The sequence below is a fragment of the Dipodomys merriami genome, unplaced genomic scaffold (assembly GCF_024711535.1).
Source record: "Dipodomys merriami isolate MVZ:Mamm:240054 unplaced genomic scaffold, mDipMer1.0.p SCAF_9, whole genome shotgun sequence".
Classification (NCBI taxonomy): domain Eukaryota; kingdom Metazoa; phylum Chordata; class Mammalia; order Rodentia; family Heteromyidae; genus Dipodomys; species Dipodomys merriami.
Window position 1 is genome coordinate 10,417,115 of NW_027206512.1, and position 26,238 is coordinate 10,443,352.

Here is a 26,238-nt window from a genome sequence, read left to right on the forward strand (position 1 = left end):
AAAGAGTTTGCCTATAAAGGCTGGCACTGGGACTGGCACTGGGACCTTCCCAGGCGGACTAACACTATCAAGCCTCCTAAGTATCTGGGATCACAAGTGAGTTTAAATAATCATGCTTAATTTATTGGTTTCCATGGGGTTTTGCTAACTTTCTACCCAGGCTTCTTTCTATGATCTTTCTGGTCTCTGTCTCCTAAGTACTTAGAGTACAAGTATATAGGCGTGAGTTACTGGCTTTGATTAAAAAAAAATACGTTGTTATCAAAGAACTGTCAGCAACAAACAAAGGCAAAACTAAAGTGATAAGGAAAGGTTTATTGAAGGTCTGTTGCCATAACGACCAGAAAGTGGCAGAAATTCTCCAGCTGGAAAGGAAACTAAAGAGGAGTCCCTGTTTATTTTTAAGTTTGTATTATTAATTATTTTATTATTGCAAAGGTGATGTACAGAGGGTTAAAGTTACATAAGTCAGGTAAAGAGTACTTTCCTTTTTTGGACAATGTCGCCCCTTTCATTCTTCCAGTTTTCCCCTCTAGATTGTTTTTTTTTTTTTGTACCAGTCTTGAGGCTTGAACTCAGGACTTGCTCTTTTCTTTTTTACTCAAGGGGAGTATTCTATCACTTGAGCCATACCTCCAATTTCAGCTTTTTTTTTTTTTGTAATTTATTGGAGGTAAGAGTCCCATGGGCTTTCCTGATCAGGCTGGCTTTGAACCTTAATCTTCAGACCTCACCTTCCTAAGTAGCCAGAATTACACATATAAACCATTGGTGCCTGTCTCCTGGGCACTTTTTTTTAAAATTTTTTATCAGTGGGACAATTTTTTAAAAATGTTGATTACTATGGTGTTTCAAACTTTAAACATCTTTTCAGCATAAGAAAATTGCTTCTTATAAAACACAAAAATTAACATGCCCGATCTTGTCTAGAGATGTTTTTAATGTTTATGCTAAGGTAAAGGCAGAAATGGTTCTAAGATGTGCCTAGGCTATCTGAATTTAATTGGCATTTACCCAGAGACAAAGCTCTATGTTTGTGATTGGAGGAAGTGTTGCAAGTTGAAGCCAGACTTCACCTCTTACAGGGACTGGGGTTTATTGTGAGTTTATCTCCCTGGGTATTTGCATATCTAAGGAGAGGCTATCCAGTCCGACAGGAAACTGTAGTAGACTTGTCTGAAAGGGTAGAATTTATCATTGTAAGTCTTTTAAACTAACTGCTCTAAGAAAGGCTACGGGACTAATTATTGCCTGCCATCAGGTTTTGGCTGAACAAAAGAGCAAATTGTCTCGACTTTGTTTTTTCAGGCATTTTAAGGAAGCCTTGGGTCATCCCAAAGACAGGATTTTAAATGTGTGGAAGCATTACTAGTACTGACTGCATACACGTGTCAGTGCGGAAAGCTGCACAGAGTTATTGTAACAGTTCTGCAGTTTGCAGGATAGTGGCTGTTAAAATTTGATTAGTTTGACTTGTAAGATGATTAAGTTTTAGAGTACGTCGGGGTCATACTGTTAAAACAGTGAATTGTATACCTGAAGTTTATACATTTTCAACATATATAAATGAAATGGTAATAAATGAAAGCTTTAGACAACTTGGGTTTGTAATAGGTACTGAAGATTCTTTTGCTGAAAAGCACTGACTCCCTGAATTAATTAAAAGCAGGTGAGAAGTTTGGCATCTCAGCCTCTGATTTTTGTAAATGTTTTGGAATCCCAGAAGGTTAGGGCTGATATCTTTACTGGGAGGGATGAAGGAATCTGCCCCCAAGGAAAGGAAAAGCAGAGCCTCCCAGCAGGGACCATACACCAGGCAACAATGGTTTTCTTACCCAGAGTAAAGGGATCCCCTCAAACAGCAGGAACTTCTCAGGAACCCCTTCTAAACCCAGCAATCAGAAAATGATCCACTCTGCATACCTCTCAACCTTACACCAATTCCTTTTCTACTTAAGCCTAAAGTACAGGTCTGAACCCTGAAGATGGGTTAAACTGTTTTCTTGCCTGGCCTATCATGCCTTAATAAACTTTCGCTTTCATCTTTAGTCAGTGTGTTGGAGTGAGTGGCCACCCGGAGTTTGGTCCTGGAACTTAAAACTCTGGTTTGGACACTCTGCAACTGAGAATAAGTTTTGCCTTATGAGTTTATCATCCAAGCTGTGCCTATCTTACGATTTGCCTACAATGTCACAGGTTTCCCAGGGCCACAGCCAGGCAGAGCCTCGTGAAATTAGCAACAACATAGAATGACCTGGGTTTTTTGGTTTGGGGTTTTTTTAAGGAGGAGAAACGCCTCAAGATGCATGGATTTGATCTCATTTCTATCTCTTCCTGTAACGATGTTATTCAAGATATGTCTAGGACGTCCAGTTATAAAAAGCCAGGGCCTTCAGACATCTCGCACATTCCTTCCCTTTGAGTTTTCCCTTTTTTCCAAGCTTCTTCTCTTGCACAGTTTGGGAAGTTCTTCCATCTGGTCTCAAGTACGTCGGCGCCGACTGGGAAGTTCGCCAAGTACGCCTGCGCGTTAGGACGACCGTAAAGCAAGGCGCCACTCCGCCTGCGCGACTTTCGTTTTGCGGCCGGCTCGGCCGTAAAGCGCCGTCGCGCAGAGCCGTCCCGGGGCCTGTGGCCGGCGTTCGGGCTGCGGGTGCCCGAGCCCTGGGCGCTCTTTGTGGGTGTGGGCTTCCGCGGCGCGCCTGGGAGAACGCTGGGCGGTTACTTTGCGGGCTCGCGGCGTCGGTGCGGTTAGACCAGGCAGCTAGTCCCTTCCGGGACCGGGAGCGCGGCCGGGTCCTCGTGCCCGTCGGATCCCCGGAGCCGGCTCGGGCCGCGGCGGGCAGAGAGCGGCCCGCGCCGGGCGCCGATGGCCGCGCGCCCCCTGGGAAGCGCTGTTGCCGCCGTGTCTCTCTCGGTGGCCCTGGCCTCCGCCACCGTCGGGTCCTCGGTGTGCCGCCCCAGCCCGCCGTGCAGGTATTCCCGCTCCCACCGCCGCCTCCGGTTCGCGGGGCCTTGGGCGAGGGTGGGAAAGGAGCCCTAGCCGCAGGCCAGCTTTCCAGAAGGCGCCGAGATAGGTCGGCCTTTGGAGGAAAGGATCAAACCAGTGATCTGGGCCTTTCTGGACTTAGCCTCCCGCCCTCCTTCCCCTCCTCCATCCTCCTCCCTTCCCCCTCCCCTTCTTCCTCCTCTCTTTCTCCTAGGGTTTGAACTTAGGGACTTTACTCTCGCCCACAGCAGGTGCTCTATCACTTGAGTATGCCTCCAGCCCGCATTTTAGCCGGCTGTTTTGGAGACCAGTCTCAGGCGCTGGCTCATTTTGAAATTTGCGGTTGGCTATGAGTCACCAATATTATGGATCACAAGAGTTTTCAGTATCCCAGGTTTGGGCCGGCATATTCTTTTTGATGACTACTTCCCACGGGTAGTGGAAATGCTTGTCAGCTTGTTAATATAAGCAAGCACACGGCTCTCTTTATAGAGGAAGCCTGGTAGACCGTTGGCCCTTGGTACTAGGTTGCCTGGACTGGAAGATTTCAGTTGAGGGAGTGTGAGAGCAGATACAGGTAGGTGAACAGGCCAGGACCTCCTCTTCTTTCCAGACTTTATGAAATTTAAAAAAAAAAAAAACACAACTTTTGACTTTATCTTGGAGGTACATGTAACTATTCCAACTTAGTTTTGAGGATGTGGAAGGAGGCAGATTATTGACTGGGTCGGTAACCACTTAGGAGCTTTAGGCCCATTGACTTCACACACGGAGTCTTTCAGAACTTCTCTTGTAGAAATGGTATCCCTTCCTCACACATTGGTGTGTATTTTAAAATTAATTTCTTCTATTCTGCCTTCCATCTTGCTAACATTCACTAGTGGTGTCCTCTCTGCCACTGTGAATTTGTTTTCCTTGTGTACATGTTTGCCTTTCAGTGGAAATTAGGAGAGAGAAAGGAACAGGTCTGTCTGCTCTGGAAGTTACGAATGCTATTTTTGTTATTCCCCCCACCCCCCATAATGATGTAAAGCTGCTCGGTAGTTACTCTTCATTTTAATGCTGGAAACGCTAATAAGGTATCTGAAGAACCAGAGACTTCATGTAGTTGCACAGAAAAATAGCCAAAAGTTAAGCCAACTTTTTTGTGTGTGTCATCTTGGGAGAGGCAAAAGAAATGTAGCATCAAAAAGTAGCTCAAGCCCAATGCTAGTGTCTCAGGCCTATGATCCTAGCTACTCCGGAGGCTGAGATCTCAGGATCTTGGTTCAAACCCAGCTTGTGTAAGAAAGTTGAGATTCTTATCTGCAATTAAGCACCAGAAAAGTAGAAGTGGAACTGTGACTCACATGGAGAGCACTTGGCCTTGAACAAAAAAGTTGAGGGCCAGTCCCCAGGCCCTGAATTTAAGCCCCAGGACCCGCACAAGGAAAAAAAAAAAAAGCTTCAGCTGGCCTGGAAGTTGTATGTAGCTAAGCTACATTGATCTTGTGATCCTTCTGCTTCAGCCTCCTGTGTTTTGGGATTATAGGCAATGTACCACAATGCCCTCCATAGTATTTGTGATTTGACTAGAATCTTTCAAATGTCTTTTCTAAGAAAAAAAGTTCTCTTAGGACAATCATTGGTGGAGAATATTTTACATTTCATTCCTTTGCTTACATTTAAATTGTGTGACCTAAAAATGGCATAGTATAGCATAATGTTTAGAGCCTGGAATTTGGAGTCAGTTTGCCTGGACTTAGATTCTTTGTGTGACCTTTATTTAATCTCTTGGCCTTAATGCACATTCTTCCAAAAGAAGGTTAATAGTACCTAAACTTAAGAGTGTGAGGATCAAATAAGTAATAATACACTGCCTAGAAGTTTACTACTTCTAAGTTGAAAACTGGTTTTTACTTTGCAGCATGTATTTTATCCCTATTTAATATCCAGTGGGGCTCCATGTATTTCTTGTTCCTGTTCAGTAATGCAATAAAAAAAAGGCCTAGGTTATGTACAATAAGTATTCTTAATCTGATACCTTTTGGTTTCTTAGATTGAACAGTGGACATAACATTAGTACTTCTCTGTGTGGAAAGTTCAGTATTTTTTTTTTTCCTTGTGACATTTGGAAAAGTAAAAAAAAGAAAAAACCTTAAAAATTGTTTTGGTGCTTGGTTGGGATAGAGTAGTATAAAAGTCAATTTCCTGTGTATATATTTTTTTCCCGGTCTAATTGAAAGGCTCCCTCTATAAGCTAAACTTTGCTTTTAGTAACACACGCTTCCTCCTTTTCTCCTCCTTCCTCAATGTTCTGACTTCTGTCACTCTCTCCTTCTTTTCCTAATTTATTATTTTTTCTCACTATGTAGTTTATGTTAGGCAGGAGCTGGTTATTAGTTGCCGAGGGCTGAGATTACAGATGTATGCCACCATGCCTGATAGTCTGCCACTTACTAATAAAATTAGTTACAGTCAAATATTCTACCTTACACAAATGTTAAGTTTCTGGAGATAATAACTTACTCACTGATCAGATGCTGATTCTAATATTTTCCCCATACAGAGTGAGTGCAAACAAGTAACAGTTACTTCAAAACCTGTAAGTGTGGTGAATGAAAGAGAACGGCTTAATTACGCGTAGAGCTATAAACACACAAGAAAGAAACCAGTTAAAAATCAAGGGAAAGAAAAAAATTTGACATTTCCTCTCCAAAGTTGTCATACATTTTGGTAGTGACCTAAATGACTTGAAAACTTAGGTTCATGCAGAAGTCTACACACAGATGTTTTTAGGAACTTTATATATAATTATGAGAACCTGGAAGCAGCCATTTATACAAATGTAAGTGCTGATGTCCTTCAGTAGGTGAATGGATAAACTAGTATATCCAGAAAATAAAATGTTACTTAGTGCCAACACATGAAAACAAGAGGTTTTTCTTTGTTGTTGTTTTAAATATACTATAAAATTTCTTTTTTCTAATGTATGTGTGTGTGTTTTCCCTCTATGGCTTATCCCGTTGTCCCTGTATTTGATTTTGGTACCCCGGGTATTGTAAACATGTTTCTCTGAATTAGGGAAGGTAATTAGGGAACAACAAAATGGTGACAAAGGACAAAGGGTGAACCAGTGCAACAGTGATACTCAAGACAATATGTTAGAAATGAACTGCACAATTTGGGGGGAGGGAAAGTGGGAGGAAAATGAGGGAGAGGATGACAAGTTGGTCAAGAAATTTGCTTACTATGTGTGTAGCTGTAACTCCTCTGTACATTACCTTGACAATAAAATTTTTTAAAAACTAGCAAGCCATGAGGAGATATGAACACTATTATATGCATATAAGAAGCCAGTAGGCTGTATGCTTCTAACTATGATAGTTCTTGAAGGCAAAACTATAGTGGTATTAAAAAGATCAAGAATTGGGAGGGGTTAGATTAGTTGGGAAAGCACTGATAGCATAGATAGTTGCTTTTTAAGTGCATTTTCTTTGTGTATGTGAATGCTGGTCCTAGGGCTTGGACTCCGAATCTGGGTGCTATCCTTGAGCTTTTTGTGCTCAAGGCTTTTTTGCTACTTGAGGCATAGATCTACTTCCAGTCTTTTGGTGGTTAGTTAGACATAAGAGACTGGTGTACTTTTCTGCTGGTGCTGGCTTTGAAGCACAATTCTCAGATCTCAGTCTCCTGATAGCTAGGATTACAGGTATGAGCCACTGGCTCCTAACTCTAAGAGTGTTTAAAAATGTTTGTTTATTGTGTATATTGGTACTGGGACTTGAACTGGGGGCCTCGTTCTCTCACTTGGCTTTTTCAACGGCAAGGCTGGTGCTGTACCCTCCATTTAGGGGGCTTGATCTTGGTCTGGGTGCTGTCCCTGAGCTCAAGCACTTTACCATTTGAGCCACAGCTCCATTTGTGGAGTTTATTGGAGGTAAGGTATCATGGGCTTTCCTGCCTGATCTGGCTTCAAACCAAGATCCCTCAGATCTTAGCCTCCTGAATAGGTAGTATTACAGGTGTGAGCCATCTGTGCCTGGCTTGGTGGGTTTTTTTTTTTAAAGCTTTCTTTTCTACAGCACTTTAAGTTCACAGCAAAAGGGAATGGAAAGTACAGAAATTTCCCATACAGAAATTCTTTACAATAACATATTAACTTCTCTCTATATAATGTACCTGTAGAATTGTAAATTTATACTATTTGTTGAACCTTTACCACAAGTTATGTCAGAGTCCCATAGTTGATGTTAGGGTACACTCTTGTCCATTATGAGTTTGGGCACACGTGTGTGATTACATTTCCATCATTATTTACTATGTACACAAACGTTGAGCGGTCAGAATGTGCGATGTGCAATATTTGAATGTCAGTTAAGAACTTTAATCTTAAATTTTCAAATGAAAAATCAATACAGATGTGAATATATGATTTGACCAAAGGGTGTAAATTTGTTCATTCATGAACCCTATTATGGTGTTTATGTGATAGTCTTAATTCTTTTAAAAATTTGCTTCACTTTCTCCTTGTTTTTAATGTTTTTATTCTTCCAACCCTTTTTCCTTTTTAGTTCTATTCTCCTTTTCTATCCTTCCTCTTCTTTCTTGCTCTTTTTTCTTCCCATTTCCCTTCTACCTCTACTCATTTCAGTAGTGTATTTTCTAACTTGTTATATGGGTTATATGAAGATAAGGAATTTTTAATTTTAATATATATTTTTTGAGTTTTTCCTATGTTCATAGAATATAACATAGACATTTGTGGTAGCAGAATAATGTTCCCAGCACCTCCTCCAAGATAACCTCATCTTAATCCCTGGAACCTTTTTATATTTATTGTCCATGGTGAGTGCCATGGCTCATGCCTGTAATCCCAGCTCATGAGCCTGAGATCTGAGGATCTTGGTTAGAAGCTAACTCTGGTGGTAAAGTTCATAAGAGTCTAAACTCCAATTAACCACCAAAAAGTTGGAAGTGGAGCTGTTCCTCAAATGGTAGGTAGAACCCTAACCTTGAGCAGAAAAACTTAGGGACAGTGCCTAGGCCTAGTTCAAGCCCTAGGAACTGCTCTCCCCCCCCCCCCCAACACACACACACACACACACACACACACAACACACACACACACACACACACACACACACACACAATGTTGCCTTACATGAGAAAAGAGACTGTGTAGATATGATTAGGGTTAAGGACTTTAAGATTTGGAAATCACTCTTGACTATCCATGTGTACCTGATCTAATTGAACTTGTAAAATGGAAAAAATGTTTCAGCTCTGGTCTGAGAAAGATTATTAAGAAGTAGTTACCTACTTCTTAGGTGGCTTTGCATCTAAAGAGTAGGAGCCACGACCCTCTGAACTCTTTATATAGGTGGTAGCTTTGCTGATGAAGTAAGTAGCTTTAGCCCAGCAAGTTTTATGTTGGAATTGTACAGAAATATTAAGATATACAACATACTGTTTTATGGCAAAGTTTATGATAATTTGTGATAGCAGTAATAGACAACTCATTTTTACTCTCTCAAACAAAATAATTGTTTTATTAAAATGAAAATTGCATATATTTCTGTAACTTGCTTTTTTTAATCATATGAATGTAAAATCACCTGATACTATTTTCAGTAGCAAGTAAGTTTCATCCACATTTGTTCCTTCTTTGTTACCTTTTTTTTTTTCATAATGTTTTTCCTATGGTTACGAAGTGATAACCCATTGTGGTTTTGGCTTTATTTTTCTAATCATTAGTGATGTTGTATCTATTCATGTGCTTGTTGGCAATATATATCTTCTTTGAAGAAACATCTAACATTTTTTGCCCATTTTGTAATTGGATTCTCTTGATGAGTTGTAGGGGTTCTTCATGTGTTCTGAATATTAACCAATGCCTTATAGATAGATGATTTGCAATTTTTTTCCATTTCATGGGTTTCTTTTCATGCTTTCATGACCTTGTGTCCTTGATATAGAGAAGTTTTAAATATTTTGGTATGTAATTTACCTGTTTTTTTTTCTTATGCTTTGAGTGTCATATTTAAGAAATTATTGCCAGATCAAATATTATGAAGGTTTCCAGTGTAAGAGTTTTATCAGTTTAATTCCCATATTTAGATTATGTTTTTATTTTTAATTTTTTTTACTTGTCTCTTGGGCTGCTGTGTATTGAACATAGAGCCTCACATCTTCTAGAAAGTACTTGACAACTAAGCCATACCTCCAGCCTTCATTCAATCTTAGCTAGTCTATATGAGGTATAAGGTAATGGTGTAAGATTAGGGGAAGGTTCTCATTACATGCAAATAATGTTTTCCCACTATCATTTGTTGGAAAGATTGTCATTTCCCCTTTGCACCATTGTTGAAAACATTTGGCCTTAGCTGGGAGGGTTTATGTCTGGTCTGTATTCCATATTTATGGAAACATCACCCTAGCTTTATAGTATATGTTTATATCAGGAAGAATAAGACCTTAAACTTTGTTCTTTTCTTTTTTTAAGCTAATTCCGACTATTTGAGCTTCTTTGAGATTCCATAAGGAACTTTGGATATAGTTTCCTAGTTTTAGAAAAAACAAGTAGTGCTTACATTGCATCTGTAGATCATCACTTTAGATAGTATTGCTAACTTAAGTCCTCAGTCATTACAAATAGAATGTGTTTGTTGCTGTCTTATTTCTTTCAGTGATGTTATGTAGTAGTCATTGTGCAAGAGTTTTGCTTTCTTGGTTACGTGGAATTTTTTTTGTCAGACATGGGGCTTGAACTCAGGGCCTGGGCCCTGTCCCCAAGCTCTTTACTCAAGGCTAGCACTTTACGACTTTGGACCACAGCGACACTTCCAGTTTTTGAGTGGTTAATTGGAGGTAAGTGTCTCACAGGGATTTTTCTACCTAGGCTGGCTTTGAACTCCAGTCCTCAGATCTCAGCCTCCTTAGTAGCTAGGATTACATACTTGAACCACTGGTGCCCAGCTTTAACTACTTTTTATGTGTTAAATTCACTTATTATAACAGTTTTTTTCATGGACTTTTTTTTTGTGTTTGTGAGGGTGTGATTGGCAGATAGAGATAATTTACTTCTGACTTTTTTTCTCCTTGTTTAATTGGTCTGCTAGGACAATTCATCCATATTGAATAAAGTGCTTATTCTTGATCTTAGAAGAAAATTAATTCATTAATTACCAGAGTATTAGCTCTGAGCTTTTCATTTATAGTCATTATTGTAATGTTGAGGTAGCTCTTCCATTGTATGTTTTTAATCATGAAAGGGTGAACTGTGTGAAAAGACTTTTCTGTATCAATTAAGCTGATTATGTGTTTTTTTTCTGTTTTGTGGCATGTTGATTTTTACTGATTTTTGTATATGGAACCATCTTTCCATTTTAGCAATAAGTCCCTTGGTCATGATGTCTGATCTTTTTAGTGTTCTGTGGAATTCTGTTAGTATTTCTTCTTTTTTCTTTTTTTCATTTTCTTTGCCAGCACAGAGGCTTACATTCAATGCCTTGTGCTTGCTTAACTTGCTTGCTCATAGCAAGAACACCTTCAGTACAGCTTTTTGCTGGTTCTTGTGATTGATTGCATTTAGTTGACATGTCCCTTTAGTTTTTGTCTTACCTGGAAAGTTCTTCCATCTGTACATACTTTCCTGACCTTACCAGTTTTTAAGAATACAGACATTTAGTCTGTAAGGTATATATTAACCTCATGTCCAGATTTGGGTCATTAGTTGTCAGAAATAATTGTTGCTGGGTGTTGGTGGCTCATGCCTGTAATCCTAGCTACTCAGCAGGCTGAGATGATTGAGATTCAAAGCTAGTCCTGGGAGGAAAGTCCTTAAGACTCTTATCTCCAACTACTCAGAAGCTAGAAATGGTGCTATGGCTCGAAGTGGTAGAATGCTAGCCTTGATGACAAAAGCTCAGGGACAGTGCCAAGTCCCTGAGTTCAATCCCCAGCACGCACACACACACACACACACACACACACACACTTGTGTGTAAATGGTGCTATGGCTCGAAGTGGCTAGTCTTGGACAGTGCCAAGTCCCTGAGTTCAATCCCCAGCACGCACACACACACACACACACACACACACACACACACACACACACACACACACTTGTGTGTAAATGGTGCTATGGCTCGAAGTGGCTAGTCTTGGACAGTGCCAAGTCCCTGAGTTCAATCCCCAGCACGCACGCACACACACACACACACACACACACACACACACACACACACTTGTGTGTATATGTCTCAGTATCCAATTCACTATTCATCATGGTCAAGTGAGTGTTTTCCTATCAACCATTTATCTAAGAAAGGCAAATTGAGGGGCCTAGGAAGGTGGCTCAAGGGTAGAATGCTTGCCTTGCATGCATGAGGCCCTGGGTTCGATTCCTCAGCACCACATAAGCAGAGACAAGCTGGAAGTGGCACTGTGGATCAAGTGGCAGAGCACTAGCCTGGAGCTGAAGAACTGAGGGACAGTGCCCAGGCCCAGAGTTCAGACCATGACTGACCAAATTAAAAAATAATAAGAGCAAATTGACTAGTGTGGTATGAGAAGGAAAAGAGCTGCCATTATTTTACGCTGTCCTGGAATCCACCTTTTCTTTTAAATGTCTTATTAGGGGTCATCAGGAATGTTATTTTAAATATTTTAGGCAAGAGGAGACATGAAAAATTTTGTGTGTATGTAACCAGTGTGAATGTACTATACAATTATTTCATACTGTTTAAATTTTGCTTTAGCGTATATATATATATATATATTTATCAGTCTGCCTTCAAATGATATTACACTAATTGCTTCATATTCAGTGTAAGAATTTTACAACAATGCAGTTTCATTTTCCTATTTTTGTATGCTTTTTTGCTGTACATTTTATTTTTGTTAGATTTACTTTATAAAAATGTATTTCTTCATATAAACCCAAAATTTTATTCCACAGTTATTTTTATGATTAAGTTCTTAAAACAAATTTCCCCTTCTAAACAGATAAGTGAACTTGTGTTTTTTATCCTCAACTAAAATCATGTGGTAGCTACATTAATGAGATTTAGTTACTAAAAATTAGGTTTGGAAACCTGAAAGATGGGTGATACTGTATACATCATAGGTGAATTTTCTGATTTTAAACAGTTTTTGAAATTGAAAACTGTGTTTGAGTCTTTGAGTTACTCTTTAATGAATCTGTTCTGTTTTTTCTACAAAACAATTTTGTTTCCTTCCCAGAAACCCATTTTTGTCCTGTTGTTTTCATCTTAACGCCAACATCATGTCTGGTTCTAATGATGCCAAAGAGAATTCTCACAACAAGGCTCGGACATCTCCCTACCCAGGATCTAAAGTTGAACGGAGCCAGGTTCCTAATGAGAAAGTGGGCTGGGTTGTTGAGTGGCAAGACTACAACCCTGTGGAATATACTGCAGTCTCTGTCTTGGCTGGACCTAGGTGGGCAGATCCTCAAATCAGGTGAGCAAATCAGCTGATACTAGCTACATATAGGACTTTTAGAAAAGGTTGTGATTACATTTGTAAACTGTCCTTTTTAGCACTTGATAAATCACTTTTATCTGTGCTTGACTTTGTTATAACTCGTTTTCCACATTTGTTTCCTTTCTGTACCCCCTCCCAAAATCGGTTCATGTTTGTTTATTCTTCTGGGGGTTTTATGAGGCTCTTTCCTAATAATAAATCTATTTTGGTTCAGAAAATAGTTGTTTGTTTTGAAGTAACTGCTTATGACAACTTTTTTTCATATGTTAACAATTGAGTTATCAATGATACATCTCTTTGGTTGCTGCTGTTTTTGTGGAAATGGGGTTTGAATTCAGAGATGCATGCTTGCTAGGCAGGTGTACCCTGCTGCTGAGTTCAGTCCTGTTTTTGCACAGATTATTTTGATATAAGGTCTTATGTCTGGGCCTATGTCTAGACAGAAATCCTCTTTTGCTCTTGCTATAGATGACATAACAGATGTGAGCCACAGCTTCCTATATAGTTTGGATGACAGGTATACACAAACAATCCCAGTGACTGATTTGAGAAGCAGTCTCAAACTTTTTTGGGTGGGCTTGCTTTATACTTTGATTCTGCTGATTTCAGTCTCCCAGATAATAAGGCTAACATCCTTTATGGTATTTTCTAATATAGCTAGACTTGAATTTGAAGTAGTGAAAATATTTTTCAGACTCTTTCCCAGATTACTGTGAATAAGATGGTGAGAAGTTAGATTAGTGTAAAAAAAATAGAAAATGGATAGGTAAAGGATGAGGCAGGGAGAGAGAGACAAAGGTAGAGAGTTATATACATTCAAATATATATGTATTTGAAAATAAAAAGTAACACTTAAAATGTGCTGTTTCAAGGATAGTGCTTATTGTGAATAACAAATTGATTTATTATTGTTTTTAAAATTTTATACTGATGTTCTTCTTACAGTGAAAGTAGCTTTTCTCCCAAGTTTAACGAAAAAGATGGGCATGTTGAAAGAAAGAGCCAGAATGGCCTGTATGAGATTGAAAATGGAAGACCTAGGTAGGTACTAGAAAAGAAGCAGTAAAGGGTCTTCAAAAGGTAAAACGAGTTAATATTTATTATGTAATAGAATGCACTGAATATAACATGAAACTATATATGTAAACTCATTAAATCTTCATAGAACTCTAGGTGGTTACTTTTAGCTCTACAGGTAAGAATGTAAGCACTTTGCATACAGCTAGTAAGTAGCAGAGGCAGGATTTGAATGCATCGTTTTGTAATTTCATCTTGAAGGTAGAAATAATTCAAATAATTATTTGAATAAATTAATAAAAAAGTTGAAAATTGTATTTTTAGTAGGTGTTTATTAAACAAGATAATGCCATAAGTAAGAATTTATCTTTTAGTAATGCAGTTTGAACTCTAGCCTCACAGTTGGCTAGATAGGTGGTCTATTACTTGAGCCACGTTCTCAGTCCTGTTATTATTTTTTCTAATGCCAATACTAAGGCTTGAACTCAGGACCTCGGTGCTGTCCCTTATTTATTTATTTAGTCATTTATTTGTGTTGGAGTGGAAAGGCTATATTAGTGAGGCCCAAAGACCCAATGCACATTTGGCATAAACTTTACTAGATAAATTTTATTTTGCTCTTAGCTTTTTCACTCAAGGTTGACACTTTACCCCTTGAGACAGCTCTACTTCGGCTTTTGGGTGATTAATTGGAGATTAGCTACTCACAGAGTTTCCTGAACAGACCGGACTATGATCTTCAGATCCCAGCTTCCTGAATATAGGCATGAGCCAGTGTCACCCAGCTCCAAACCCTGTTTGTATACTTTAAAAAATGATTCTTTTATGTTGTGTATGGTAGGATATATGTATGGTATGTATATGGTATATGTATGATATGTATGTGGTAGGATATATTCGAGTGCTTGGGAGACTGAGGCAGGAATATTGTGAGTTAGAGGCCAGCCAAGGCTATATAGCAAGACCTTATCTTAACCCATCTACCCTCAATATTAAAATCATTTTCTGTGCATCTTTAAACTTTGCTTATTTCTTGTAAGATGACATAACAATGAGGGAGATAGGTTGAAAAGATAAAAAAAATAGATTAGTAAGATGATTTAATAATAAAATACTAAAAGATAAAAAATTACCATGACTCAAATATAGTTTAAGAGAAGCAGCTCAGTTGTGATTATGCCTTGTAAAGATGCTGCAGTCTGTGTTCTTAGTTCTTCTAGGACAAGGAAATGATAGTGTTCTGATTTCAACCCAATCTTTCACATTTGCTTAGTTCTCTCTTTGTTGTAATATACTCTTCTATGTTATTGAGTCCTTCAAGTCAAACTCTTGGATGTAACTTAGTCCTTACATCCTTTTCTGGGTAAAATATATGAATGTATATGTATATAAAAGGATAGGTACAAAGCCTGTGTTAGAAAAGCAGCTCTCTTTAGGAAAAGATATAATTGGAAATCTATCAGGATTATTTTGTCATGCCTCTTCTTTTCTCTTACTCTATTGGCTTCATTTCTGTCTTTGCAAGCAACCTTTTCTGCTTCTTAGGCAATAGTAGTCTATATGTCTAGTTTAGTTTCTGATTTACAGATCATAAGACTTGGTCATCTATTGAAAACTAACATTTTCTCTATTTGAAAAGAGTTATTGTCAGCTGGCCAAGTTTCTTGTATTTCTGTTTATTTGCAAGTCTTGCTGAAATATTTACGAGTCTAGTAAAAGCAATATAAAAATGCAGTCATAAGAGCAGTTGTAGGGATGTATAATGAAAAGAGATGACTGGAAATTACATAGTGGGAAGACAAAAAATAGGATTATAAAGAGATAAGACTATAGAATAGGGCATTTTATTGGAGCATTAAAAATTGCACATTTAGGAATATTAAGTAATAATGTGTGGCATCAATAGTGATTAGTGTATATGGCTAAAAAGTAAATAAGTGTTTTTATAAAATTAAATTTGGAAATGTGAAATCTATGAAATTTAACTATCTTATATGCTGCAAAAATCTGTGAACTCATTGAGGAAATTAATGTAAATATGTAACAAACTAACAAGAATGGTTTAGGATTCTGAAATAATGAAGTCTTATTAGATAAGGCAAAGAGCATTAGAAGAGTCTGGTAAGTTTCAAGTTTGTGTTTAGGATAAATAAGAAGACATTGTGTAACTACTTTAGAAATCAGATCTTTCTTGTGGCTCAAGTCCAAAGTTTAAAACATGAACAAAAGAAAAACTTAAGTAATAGTAACAGTGTAATGAGGTTTATGATTGCAGTGTCAGATATGTGATATTGCTTACTGACCACATTCCGTTGACTTTACAGCTTTCTTTCTTTTCCCACAGAAATCCTGCAGGGCGCACAGGATTGGTTGGCCGGGGGCTTTTGGGGAGATGGGGTCCAAATCATGCTGCAGATCCCATTATAACCAGGTATGAACCCAAATAAAACATTTTAGGAGCAAATAGCTAAGTGATCAGAAAAATAGACTGTAGCTACATTTGTGTACGTATAGATGTATATACATGTGTCTGTGTATGCCTATGTGTTTGTGTATATATACACATGTATGTGTTTGTATTTATATATATTCACATGCATACATGTATACATATATAGTCACATAAATGACTTTCAAGAGACTGAAAAACTACAATAATAATGTATGTGAAAAATTAGGTTAGTGTTGTAGGAATAAATTAATATTACCCACAGTTAACTTATCCAATATTTATCAAGCATTGTTTTGTTTTCAGTGATGTATAAGCATTTTAAAGGACACTAAAAAAAAAAAAAAACAACAGTAAGAATTCAAAGATTTGATTCCCTTTCATTGAAAAGCTCTGGCCCGGGGCTGGGAAGGTGGCTCAGTGGTAGAGCGCTTGCCTTGCTTGCATGAAGCCCTGGGTTCGATTCCTCAGCACCCCATAAGCAAAAAGAAAAAAGCCAGAAGTGGCGCTGTGGCTCAAGTGGTAGAGTGCTAGCCTTGAGCTGAAGAGCTGAGGGTCAGCGCCCAGGCCCAGAGTTCAGGCCTCATGACCAGACCCCCCCCCCAAAAAAAAAAAAAAAAAAAAAACCCACCTCCCTGAAAAGCTCTGGCTAATTTATAAGATGGAAATCTTGAAATACGAAAACATCATAGTATAGTCATGTGTTCTTGGCAATAGAAACATGATCTAAGAAACATCATTAGATGGTTTTGTCATTGTGTGAATAGCATAGACAGTATTTTCACCAAGTTAGGAGGTGTAGGCTAGTCATCTCCACATGGTCTCAGGGTGTCATCAGGAGGCACTGTATACACAAGATATATGTGGCTGCTGCTGGAGATGCATGGCATTCTAATTCTACAGTAAAGGCTTTTGAAATAGAGGGAGTACATTTTAACTGAACAATAAAAAAATAGTAACTATATAAACCAGTTGTTATACATTATCAAGCAGTTATATACTGTACATACTTGTTATGTGTTGTGTTTTTATAAGACTGGCAGTAGAGTAAGTTTGCTTACACCAACATTACTAAATGAGAGTAAGGTGTTATGATATCACTAGGAAATAGGAATTTTCCAGTGCCATTAGTAGAACTGTGGTTCAAGTGGCAGATTGTCAGCCTTGAGCAGAAAAAACTAATGGACAGCACCCAGGCACTGAGTAGTAACACCAAAACAAACAAACAAAACAAGAAAAAGAGCTAGGGCTGGCTTTGAATTTGATCCTCAGACTTTCGCATCCTCAGTAGCTAAGATTGTAGGCATGAGCCACCAGCATCTGGCTTGAAAACTACCTTTTATACCTGCTAAAACAGTGTCATACAAGCTGTTGTTCAGTATACTTGGTGAACTGCTAAGTGCAAAAGTTACTAGATTTTGTTTGTGTTTTGTTTTTTGTTTTTACTATGTGTAAGTTCTAAAAAGGGTCCTTGGATTTTTTTTGTTGTTGTTGGTCGTGGGGCTTGAACTCTGGGCTTGCGTCCTGTCCCTGAGCTCTTCAGCTCAGGGCAAGCACTCTACCACTTAAGTCGTAGCGCTGGTTCTGGTTTTCTGGTAGTTAATTGGAGATAAGAGTCTTATGGGCTGGCTTTGAACTATGATCCTCAGATTTTAGCTTCCTGAGTAGCTAGGCCTATAGGTGCATGAGCCACTGGTGCCCAGGCCCTTTGATTTTTTTTTTCTTAATTCTTTCAGTCTTTGCTTTGCATTTTGTCCTTAACCTTTTTTGGGTAACATTTTAAATATTAAAAACTTTATATCCTGAATTTTCATTATGGAGAATATAGTATCTGTTATAAAAAGTGCAAATGTACAATGCTGTTTTTTGTTCTGTTTTTTTTTAAACTAGTTGATTTGAGAAAAATTGATATGTAATCAGTTATTAAGAAAATAATCCAGGGGGAGGGGTGGGGGGTGGGAGATGAGAAGGGATGGGAAGGGGAAACAAAGGAGGAGGCTACAATGCTTGATAAGAAATGTACTCATTATCTTGCCCATGTAATTGTAATCCCTCTGTACGGTATTTTCACAATTGAAAAAAAAAAAAAGGAAAGAATCTCTTCATAGGTTATTTTTCAGGCTTGAGATAGAAACTCAGTCTGTTTTAAGTCATTTTGTTTTACTGTTCTGTTCACAGGTGGAAAAGAGATAGCAGTGGAAATAAAATCTCCCACCCTGTTTCTGGGAAGAACATCTTACAGTTTGTTGCCATAAAAAGGAAAGACTGTGGAGAATGGGCAATCCCAGGAGTGAGCATTACAATTTGGTCAAATTAATGTTTAAATTCTTTTAGCTACTTCATTTTCTCTAGGGTTGTTATATGTGGACTTTACTGACTCCATTTTTCCCCACTGCAATGGTATTCTGTCACTACCAGGAACAAGTTTAGCATTGGTGTCATTGTAACATCTTTAGAGAAGAAGATGGACTTAGTAATTACTGCTAGTCTTGTGTTCTGGTCTTTCTGTTTGCAAGTGGGTGATTTGGAGGTCAGGATCTTCTCTCTAATAGAATCATGAATACCTCACAGATTGCATTTAGGTGTCTAGCATGTAGTAGGCACTCATTAAAGTTGGTCCTATCCCAACCCTAGTTCCAACTCAAATAAAACTCTTATTAGTGTTTTTTGATAAATTTTGATAAGTTGAGAGGTAATCAGAACAATAGCTTTTATACTTGCTTCTTATACTTTTACAGTTTTCCATGTCACCATGAGGAGCACTTTTATTAGCCTACAGTTTGAATGCATGCTGGTGAAATATTTGAAGTGACCTTTTAAATCATTTATAATAAGTGTGGTTGCATATTTTATATTTGATGCCTTATTGTGAAATGAGATGGTTTGCTATGAGGGTGCTGCTGTCTGCAAGAATAAAGCTTTAGGCAAATTAATATAGGACAGATCATCAAATTTCACTCATGCTGAGTGCAATAGCAAAACAATGATTTCATCATAAGCTTTTATATTTTTATTGTCATTTGAAATTCTGATCAGTAAGGACAACTTGCCGTGATACAATTTTGTGTTAGTCATCTGCTCAGTGTAACTTGAGAATCTACCCTTTGTCAGCTAGTATTTTAGTAATTGAGTAAACAGCAGAATAACAATCATTTGATGCTAATATTCCAGTGAGAAGCATATAAGATAAATAGTGTAAATATTTTTTATGCTTGAAAGTTATAACTATTAAGAAAAAAAGCAAGATAGAAGAATAAGAAGTTCTTGAGATCTTATATTTGAGATAGTACAGTTAGAATAGTCCTCATAGATCAGGTGTCATTTGAATAAATGTCTGAAGGAAGTGGATAAGTGAATTGTGTACATACCTGGGAATAAGCATTTTGGACAAAGATACTAGTAAGTGCTGACATGGAGGAATAGAGGTGACTATTATGGGCAGATAGGATTAGAAATATATACTTGCCACTCAGTCAATACTTGTGCAGTGAATCACAGCTTATTAATTTTCTAATCTTTACATTTCTATACTGGACCTGGGGCTTAAACTCAGGGCCTGGTGCTATCTCTGAGCTTTTTTGCTCATGGCTAGTACTCTACCACTTGAACCTTAGCTCTGCTTCTGGCTCTTTTTTTTTAATTGGTGGTTAATTGAAGATATTCCTTCCCAGGCCAGCATGTAAGTGTGATCCTCATATTTCAGCCTCCTGAGTAGCTAGGATTACAAGTATGAGTCACCAGTGCCTGGACATCTTCTACTCACTTAAAATTAAATATATATATATATATATATATATATATATATATATTTATTATTTTTATATTTATTTATTATCTTTTAAGTAGTTGTACAGTCAAGTTGCCATTCAATAAAGCTCTTTATGTATACAGTTTGTTTTGATCAATGTCACCCCTTTCAGTATTCTTACCTATCCCTCCCTACCCACCCTTTCCCTCACTTTTCTTAATTTTGTAGGGTATGTATTGAATTTTTTTTTTTTTTTGCAATTTGACTTCAGGGAATGGTAGATCCAGGAGAGAAGATAAGTGCCACATTGAAAAGAGAATTTGGTGAGGAAGCTCTCAATTCCTTACAGAAATCCAGTGCTGAAAAGAGGGAAATAGAAGAACAATTGCACAAACTCTTCAACCAGGAACAATTAGTGGTAAGAAATGATGGTTCCAGGAGGGAACTAAATAATAGTCCTATAAATTAATGAAAGTAGACTTCAAGTTCACCTGGAACCTTCTCTGAATAAAATAGACTTCTTGTATATTTGAGATAAATATTCATAAAAGCAACTCAAGATATAGAGAGATCACTATTATAAATAGATTTGCCTTGAATTTATAGCCCAATTGTAGACCAACTTTATTAATTTTTCCTTTTTTCCTCAGTATTTCTTTAGGTATGAGCTAATATGACAGAAAAGCTGTTTTTTTACTTGATGAGGATCTATCCAACAGGAAAATCGTGTTTTTGTTTACATAAACCTCTCTGAAATATTTATATTTTAAATTATATAAAGATTTTTAAAGATCCCCTGTATTAATTAGAATAATTTACGTGTTTATGAAATTATCAGAGAAGTTATTAAAACAAAAATGCTTAAATAATCAAACATTTTTAAAAAACATGTGCAAATCTGACTGTTCTCAAATACTCTTTTTATTGCTGGTGATTGAATTTAGGAGCCCCTACATGCTTAGTACATATTCTGTTACTGAGCTATGCCACCCCAATCTCTCTTAAGTTTTGAAATTTAAGAGTATTGAATTTTGTGAATTTTAAAATTGCTTCAAAAGAGAATATTACCCTGCAGGAATGTAAACAAGTATATAGAAGCAATGCTGAAGGCTCCATGATAGTTACATTTCTTTTTCTAAAAAGGTTTGAAGTCAGGGTCTTGCACTTGTTACCACCCCAGCCACATACATGCCAGTCCTACATTTTTTTCTTCTTTGGTGGCACCAAGTTTTGAACTCTGGGCCTTGCATTTACTAAGCCAGAGCCCTTCCACATGAGCCATGCACCAGCTCCGTCCCCCCCCCCCCTTTTTTTTTCAGAATTTTATCCAATTAGGATCTTGTATTTTTGACCAACTCTGGTCTTAGATTACATAGTCTACTACTTATGCCTCCTGAATAGCTGGGATTACCGATACAAATGACCATGCCTGGGTTGTTGGTTGAGATAGGATTTCACTAACTCTTTTCCCAGGCTGGTATTCATCAGCTGTCATCCTGATCTCTACTTCCCAAGTAGCTGGGACTATAGGGATGAGCTATCGAACTCAGGTTTATCTTAACATTTTTAAGCATAATAGTCTGCATTGTTAAGTATGTTCATGTTTATGTTCCTGAATCTGATGAAGGTAACATGCTTTTGTTCTGCCTATTCCTGTTTCACTCTAGACTTTTTTTTTTTTAATCTTTCTCTTTTTAAAAATAGATATATAAGGGATATGTTGATGATCCTCGAAACACTGATAATGCATGGATGGAAACAGAAGCTGTAAATTACCATGATGAGACAGGTATGTATGCATGTATGTATGTATGTATGTATGTATGTATGTGTGTATATATTTATTGCCAGTCCTGGGGCTTGAGTTTAGGAATTTGGACTCTGTTCTTGAGCCTCTTGGTGCTCAAGGTTAATGCTCTACCACTTGGGCCATAGTAATTTCTGAGTAATTTATTGGAGATTAGAATCTCAGATTTTCCTGCCTAGGCTGGTGTTGAACTGGGATCCTCATATCTCAGCCTCTTGAATAGCTAAGATTACAGGCGTGTGCCCAGCTGAGACAGGTAATTTTATACTCACATTTACTATATTGTTTGGATTAGAGAATCAGGTTCAGCCACCATACTGGAGCACAACCATATGTAGACCAAGAGCTACTGATTTTAGGATAGAATTTTATGGGAACAAAGGTGTTTGTTATTTTTATACAACACCTCTAATGCTGAAACAGTTCATCCTTCTAGGACTGGGAACTTAAGAGAAATATGTAAATGTAGTTTAGAGTGAATTGTACAAAACTGCTGACATATTTGTTATTTTGAGGTTTAAAAACTGATCCTTCAGAAGTTGATTAGTTTATGAGTTGTTTACTGTTTTTACCCCCATGTCTTTTCTTTTTCTAAAAATTAAAGAAAAAAAGCTGTACTTCTAATTCCAAGATCTTTGGCATATCTGAGTTTGATTCTGTTGCTTGGCTTTGTCTCTTAGACTGTTTAGTTTTGCCTTTTAGTGTACCTTGCAGTTTATTTTGGAAGTTAGACAAGATTTAAGGCAAGTAGGCCTTAGTGTAAGTAGTTTAAGGTTATATGTTTATCTGGCTAGTTATGCTGTTTTTGCTTACTATAGCCACAGGTATCAAAAGCTAAAATTTACTCTGGTGTCTGTGTGTGCATGTGCATGTGCGCTCATGTGGATGTGCACATGCAGACTCACACATGCACACATGCTAGTATTGGAGCTTGAACCCCAGAGCCTATGTACTGTCTCTGAGTTTTTTCACTCAAGGCTTGAGTAACGTAAGTCTGCTTCTAGCTTTTTTCTGGTTAATTGGAGAGAAAAGTCTCATGGACTTTATTGCCCAGGTTGTCTTTGAACTGTGATCTTCATATTTCAGTCTTCTGAGTAGCTAGATTTACAGGTGGGAGCCACAGGCACCTGACAGATGTCTTTGTTTTGTTTTGTTTTTGTTTTTGTTATGTGATACCAAGGAATCAATTCCAGGGCCTCTTGCATTCTGGGCAAGCACTCTACCACTAAGCCACATTCCCAGCCATGCCCTTGATTTTCTCTCCAGACTCTTTAATCAGGTCTGAGATAGGCTCCTCTCTCAGTAGTATCTTCCTTTACTGTAAGTTTTAGGATAGGGGAACCCTAGGAGGATCCTATGACTTTCTTTCCCTGAGCTTGTCTGTGCTCCTGAGCTGCAGCCTCCACAAGTGCTTCTCAGCTTTCCTTCTCCTCCTTTCTGCCTCAGATCACCCAGGTTAGTTGGCCTACAGTTGGTATTTCCCTCCTCCCAGTTATTTAGGCCTTTATAAAAAAAATTGTACATGAGGGCAGTGTACTTTAGATGTGTTTCAGAATTATTACTTTCTCTTCACCCTGCTGGAAGCCAGAGAGAATTTTTCTCCAGTGAGGGCTGGCAGGATGCCCCTAACCTCAGTTCTCTGAGATCTAAGAACTGTTAATTTTTAGTTTAGCTTTTTTCATGTGATGATGACAGAGGTGACACTTGAACTCTACATGTCAGATTATACCAATCTAAACTGCTAAAAATTTTGTATAATATTTGTATAATAGAATTAAGTGCCCACAGACATGAGTGGAAAACTATTAATTCTGGTAAAACATGATTTTAGAGGTTGTTATTTACAAAATCCAACAGTTAACTATTTGGGTTTAGATTTACTTTTCACTTCTCTCTTTCCATTAATGGCTGTATGTTGCAGTTACATGACAATAGACATAGACCCTGGTTATTTTCAAGGTCAAATATCACTGAATGCCTGGTTCATCCTGGGCTGTAATCCTCTTGCTTGTGCTACCCTATGACACTAGGGATGATAGGTATATGCTACCTGTATTCAAGCCATTGGTTGTGATGGAATCACTCAAACTTCTTTTCTACTTGGACTGGCTTTGAATGTCCTACCTTGACCACTGCATCCCAAGTAGGTAACAGACTTGAACCACTTTGCCTGATGTCTCTCTCCCTTTCCCTCCACACTCTCTTTTTTTGTTTTGTTTTGTTTTTAAGAATAATTGAAAGGGTTATTCCAGTAAAAAAAAAAAAAAAAATATATATATATATATATATATATATGTGTGTATGTATGTATGTATGTGCTAAATGCCATGGTGAAATCCTTTGGTACAATTAATACTTAAAAATGAATGAGAGGGAGGTAGAAGGCTTGAATGGAGAGAGTAAATGTGGATAAATATGGTTGAAGTACTTTACGTGCATATATGAAAATAGAACAATGGGCTGGGAAGGTGGCTCAATGGTAGAGTGCTTGCCTAGCATGCATGAGGCCCTGGGTTCAATTCCTCAGCACCACATAAATAGAAAAAGCCGAAAGTGGCGCTGTGGCTCAAGTGTTAAGAGTGCTTGCTTTGAGCTGAGGAGCTCAGGTATAGCACCCAGGCCCAGAGTTCAGGCCCAGTAACCAACAAAAAAAAAAGAGAGAGAGAGAGAGAGAGAAAATAGAACAATGAAACTTGTTGAACGTGTTTTCGGAATAGAGGCCAGGGGCTTTAGAGTGATAGAGGGGGGAAGGGTGATAAGGGTACATTGTATGAGGATATGGAAATGGCAAAATAAAATCCTCCTGTACAACTAGTTTACACAAATTTAAAAATCTTAAATTATCACAGACAAGAAAAGGAATAATCCCCCTTTTAAAAATTTTCCTTTTTTTAAAATAAAATTTTGGCCATACTGGAGATTGAACTTAGAACCTTTGCTTGCTAGGCAGCTACTCTACGATTGGAACTATATCTCCAACCTCCTTTTTGTGTTATTTTTAAGGTAGAGTCTCACTTTTTGCCAGAGCCTGCCTGGGCTGCAATTCTCCTACTTGTGCTACCCTATTGCTAGAGATGACATTGTGCAACACTGCACCCAGCTATGTGCTTCTCTTATAGCTGGGATAAAGCTACATGTCACGGTACCCAGCCATTAGTGGAGATGAGTCTCTCAAACTTCTTTTTACCTGGGCTGTCCTAGATCCCTGATCTTGATCTCTGATTTCTAAGTAGTGAAGATTACAAGCTTGAGCCAGCTAAAGGAACAGTTTTCTTTTTGGAACCTCCACCTAATATTTGGGAAATTAGTTGAACTCAGGCATTTGGAATGTTTTGTTTTCTAATTTCCTTAACTACTAATATAGTGCTGATTTAAGTTTGTTTGTCTATTTTTTATACCATCCCTGGGGCTTGAACTCAGGGCCTGGCCACTGTCTCTTAGCCTTTGTACTCAAGGGCAGCACTCTACTGCTTGAAACACAGCTCCATTTCCAGCTTTTGGTAGTTAATTGAAGATAAGAGTTTCAGGGATTTTCCTGCTGGGGCTGGCTTTGAACCATGATCCTCATATCTCAGCTAGGATGTAGCTAGGATGACATGTATGAGCCATGAGTGCCTAGCTTATGACTTAAGTTTACAGTAAGAACAGTTGAAGATAGAGAATTATGCTAATAATATGGATAAATAAATTCCTTTTTGTGTGTGTGTGTGTATTTTTAATTTGATGACTAGGTGAGATAATGGATAATCTTAATCTAGAAGCTGGAGATGATGCTGGAAAAGTGAAATGGGTGGACATTAGTGATAAACTCAAGCTTTATGCCAGCCACTCTCACTTCATCAAACTTGTGGCAGAGAAACGAGATGCACACTGGAGTGAAGACTCTGAAACTGACTAACATGGACTATTGCTGGTCTCAGTGTAAGCCAAAGGCCACCCAAGACCTGTGCTGAGAAGAAGGCAGTACACAGAAACCATACTATAAAAAGGTCATTTGGAAATTATTTTATTCTCTTTCAGAATGTTTGTATATAGAAGATTTTGCATCAGAATAAAATGAGCAAGTATGTTGAAATTGAACATGGAATTGTAAACTTTCTTGTAAAAAAGTTTAAAAATTGTCATATTTTACAAGTATTCTAAATTTAAGCATGGCTTATATTAAATTTAAATAACCTTTTTTTTTGAAGAATTGTATTGAGAATAAAAATATAGACATGTACTTTCCATGTAGTCTTTGTTGGTTAGTTCTTTTCCCTTCTTATCTTAAGAGGCCTAAAGGATGTTTCCATCACAGCAGACTCCTTGGGGGAGTCCTACCATTAGATGTGTATAGTTTAATGTCTAATCTGATTTCCCTTCAATATTTTCCTTCAAATGATCTTATGGACTCTGACTTAGAAACCTTATATTTAAGCAGCTTTATAAGGAATTTTCTGTTATTTTAATCAATACAGATTAAATTTTGTTTTTCTTTGTGGGGCCTGAACTCTGGGCCTGGGCACTGTCCCTAAGCTCTTCAGCTCAAGGCTAGCATAGCACTCTACCACTTGAACCACAGTACCACTTCTGGCTTTTTCTGCTTATGTGGTGCTGAGGAATCAAACCTAGGGTCTCATGCTTGCAAGGCAAGCACTCCACCACTGAGCCACCTTCCCAGCCCCAAGAACTCATATTAAGACATTTTCAACTTAGAAAATATTCAGGTAATTGGTCATTTATAGATATTTACTTTCCAA

At 37.9% G+C, this 26,238-nt stretch overlaps 1 protein-coding gene across 2 annotated transcripts; it reads left to right on the top strand.

The window, feature by feature from the left end:
• Positions 1 to 25,721, top strand: Nudt9 (nudix hydrolase 9). 2 transcript variants are annotated; one of them, XM_070012849.1, is made up of 8 exons: positions 1 to 96; positions 12,215 to 12,454; positions 13,424 to 13,519; positions 15,840 to 15,926; positions 18,123 to 18,234; positions 19,964 to 20,110; positions 21,397 to 21,481; positions 25,231 to 25,721. In XM_070012849.1, the coding sequence occupies exons 2-8, from the start codon at positions 12,258 to 12,260 to the stop codon at positions 25,395 to 25,397; spliced, it is 891 nt and encodes a 296-aa protein (XP_069868950.1). In that variant the 5' UTR covers positions 1 to 96; positions 12,215 to 12,257; the 3' UTR covers positions 25,398 to 25,721. The 2 variants fall into 2 exon arrangements, with proteins under 2 accessions (XP_069868950.1, XP_069868949.1); XM_070012848.1 differs by lacking the exon at positions 1 to 96 and adding an exon at positions 2,641 to 2,976.
• Positions 25,722 to 26,238: the final 517 nt, after the last annotated feature.

Coding starts and splice junctions, on each gene's coding strand:
- Nudt9 (XM_070012848.1), top strand. CDS start 2,870: ATGGCCGCGCGCCCCCTGGGAAGCGCTGTTGCCGCCGTGTCTCTCTCG. Junction 15,927..18,122: donor GCAGATCCCATTATAACCAG/GTATGAACCCAA, acceptor TTCTGTTCACAG/GTGGAAAAGAGATAGCAGTG. Junction 21,482..25,230: donor AAATTACCATGATGAGACAG/GTATGTATGCAT, acceptor TTTGATGACTAG/GTGAGATAATGGATAATCTT.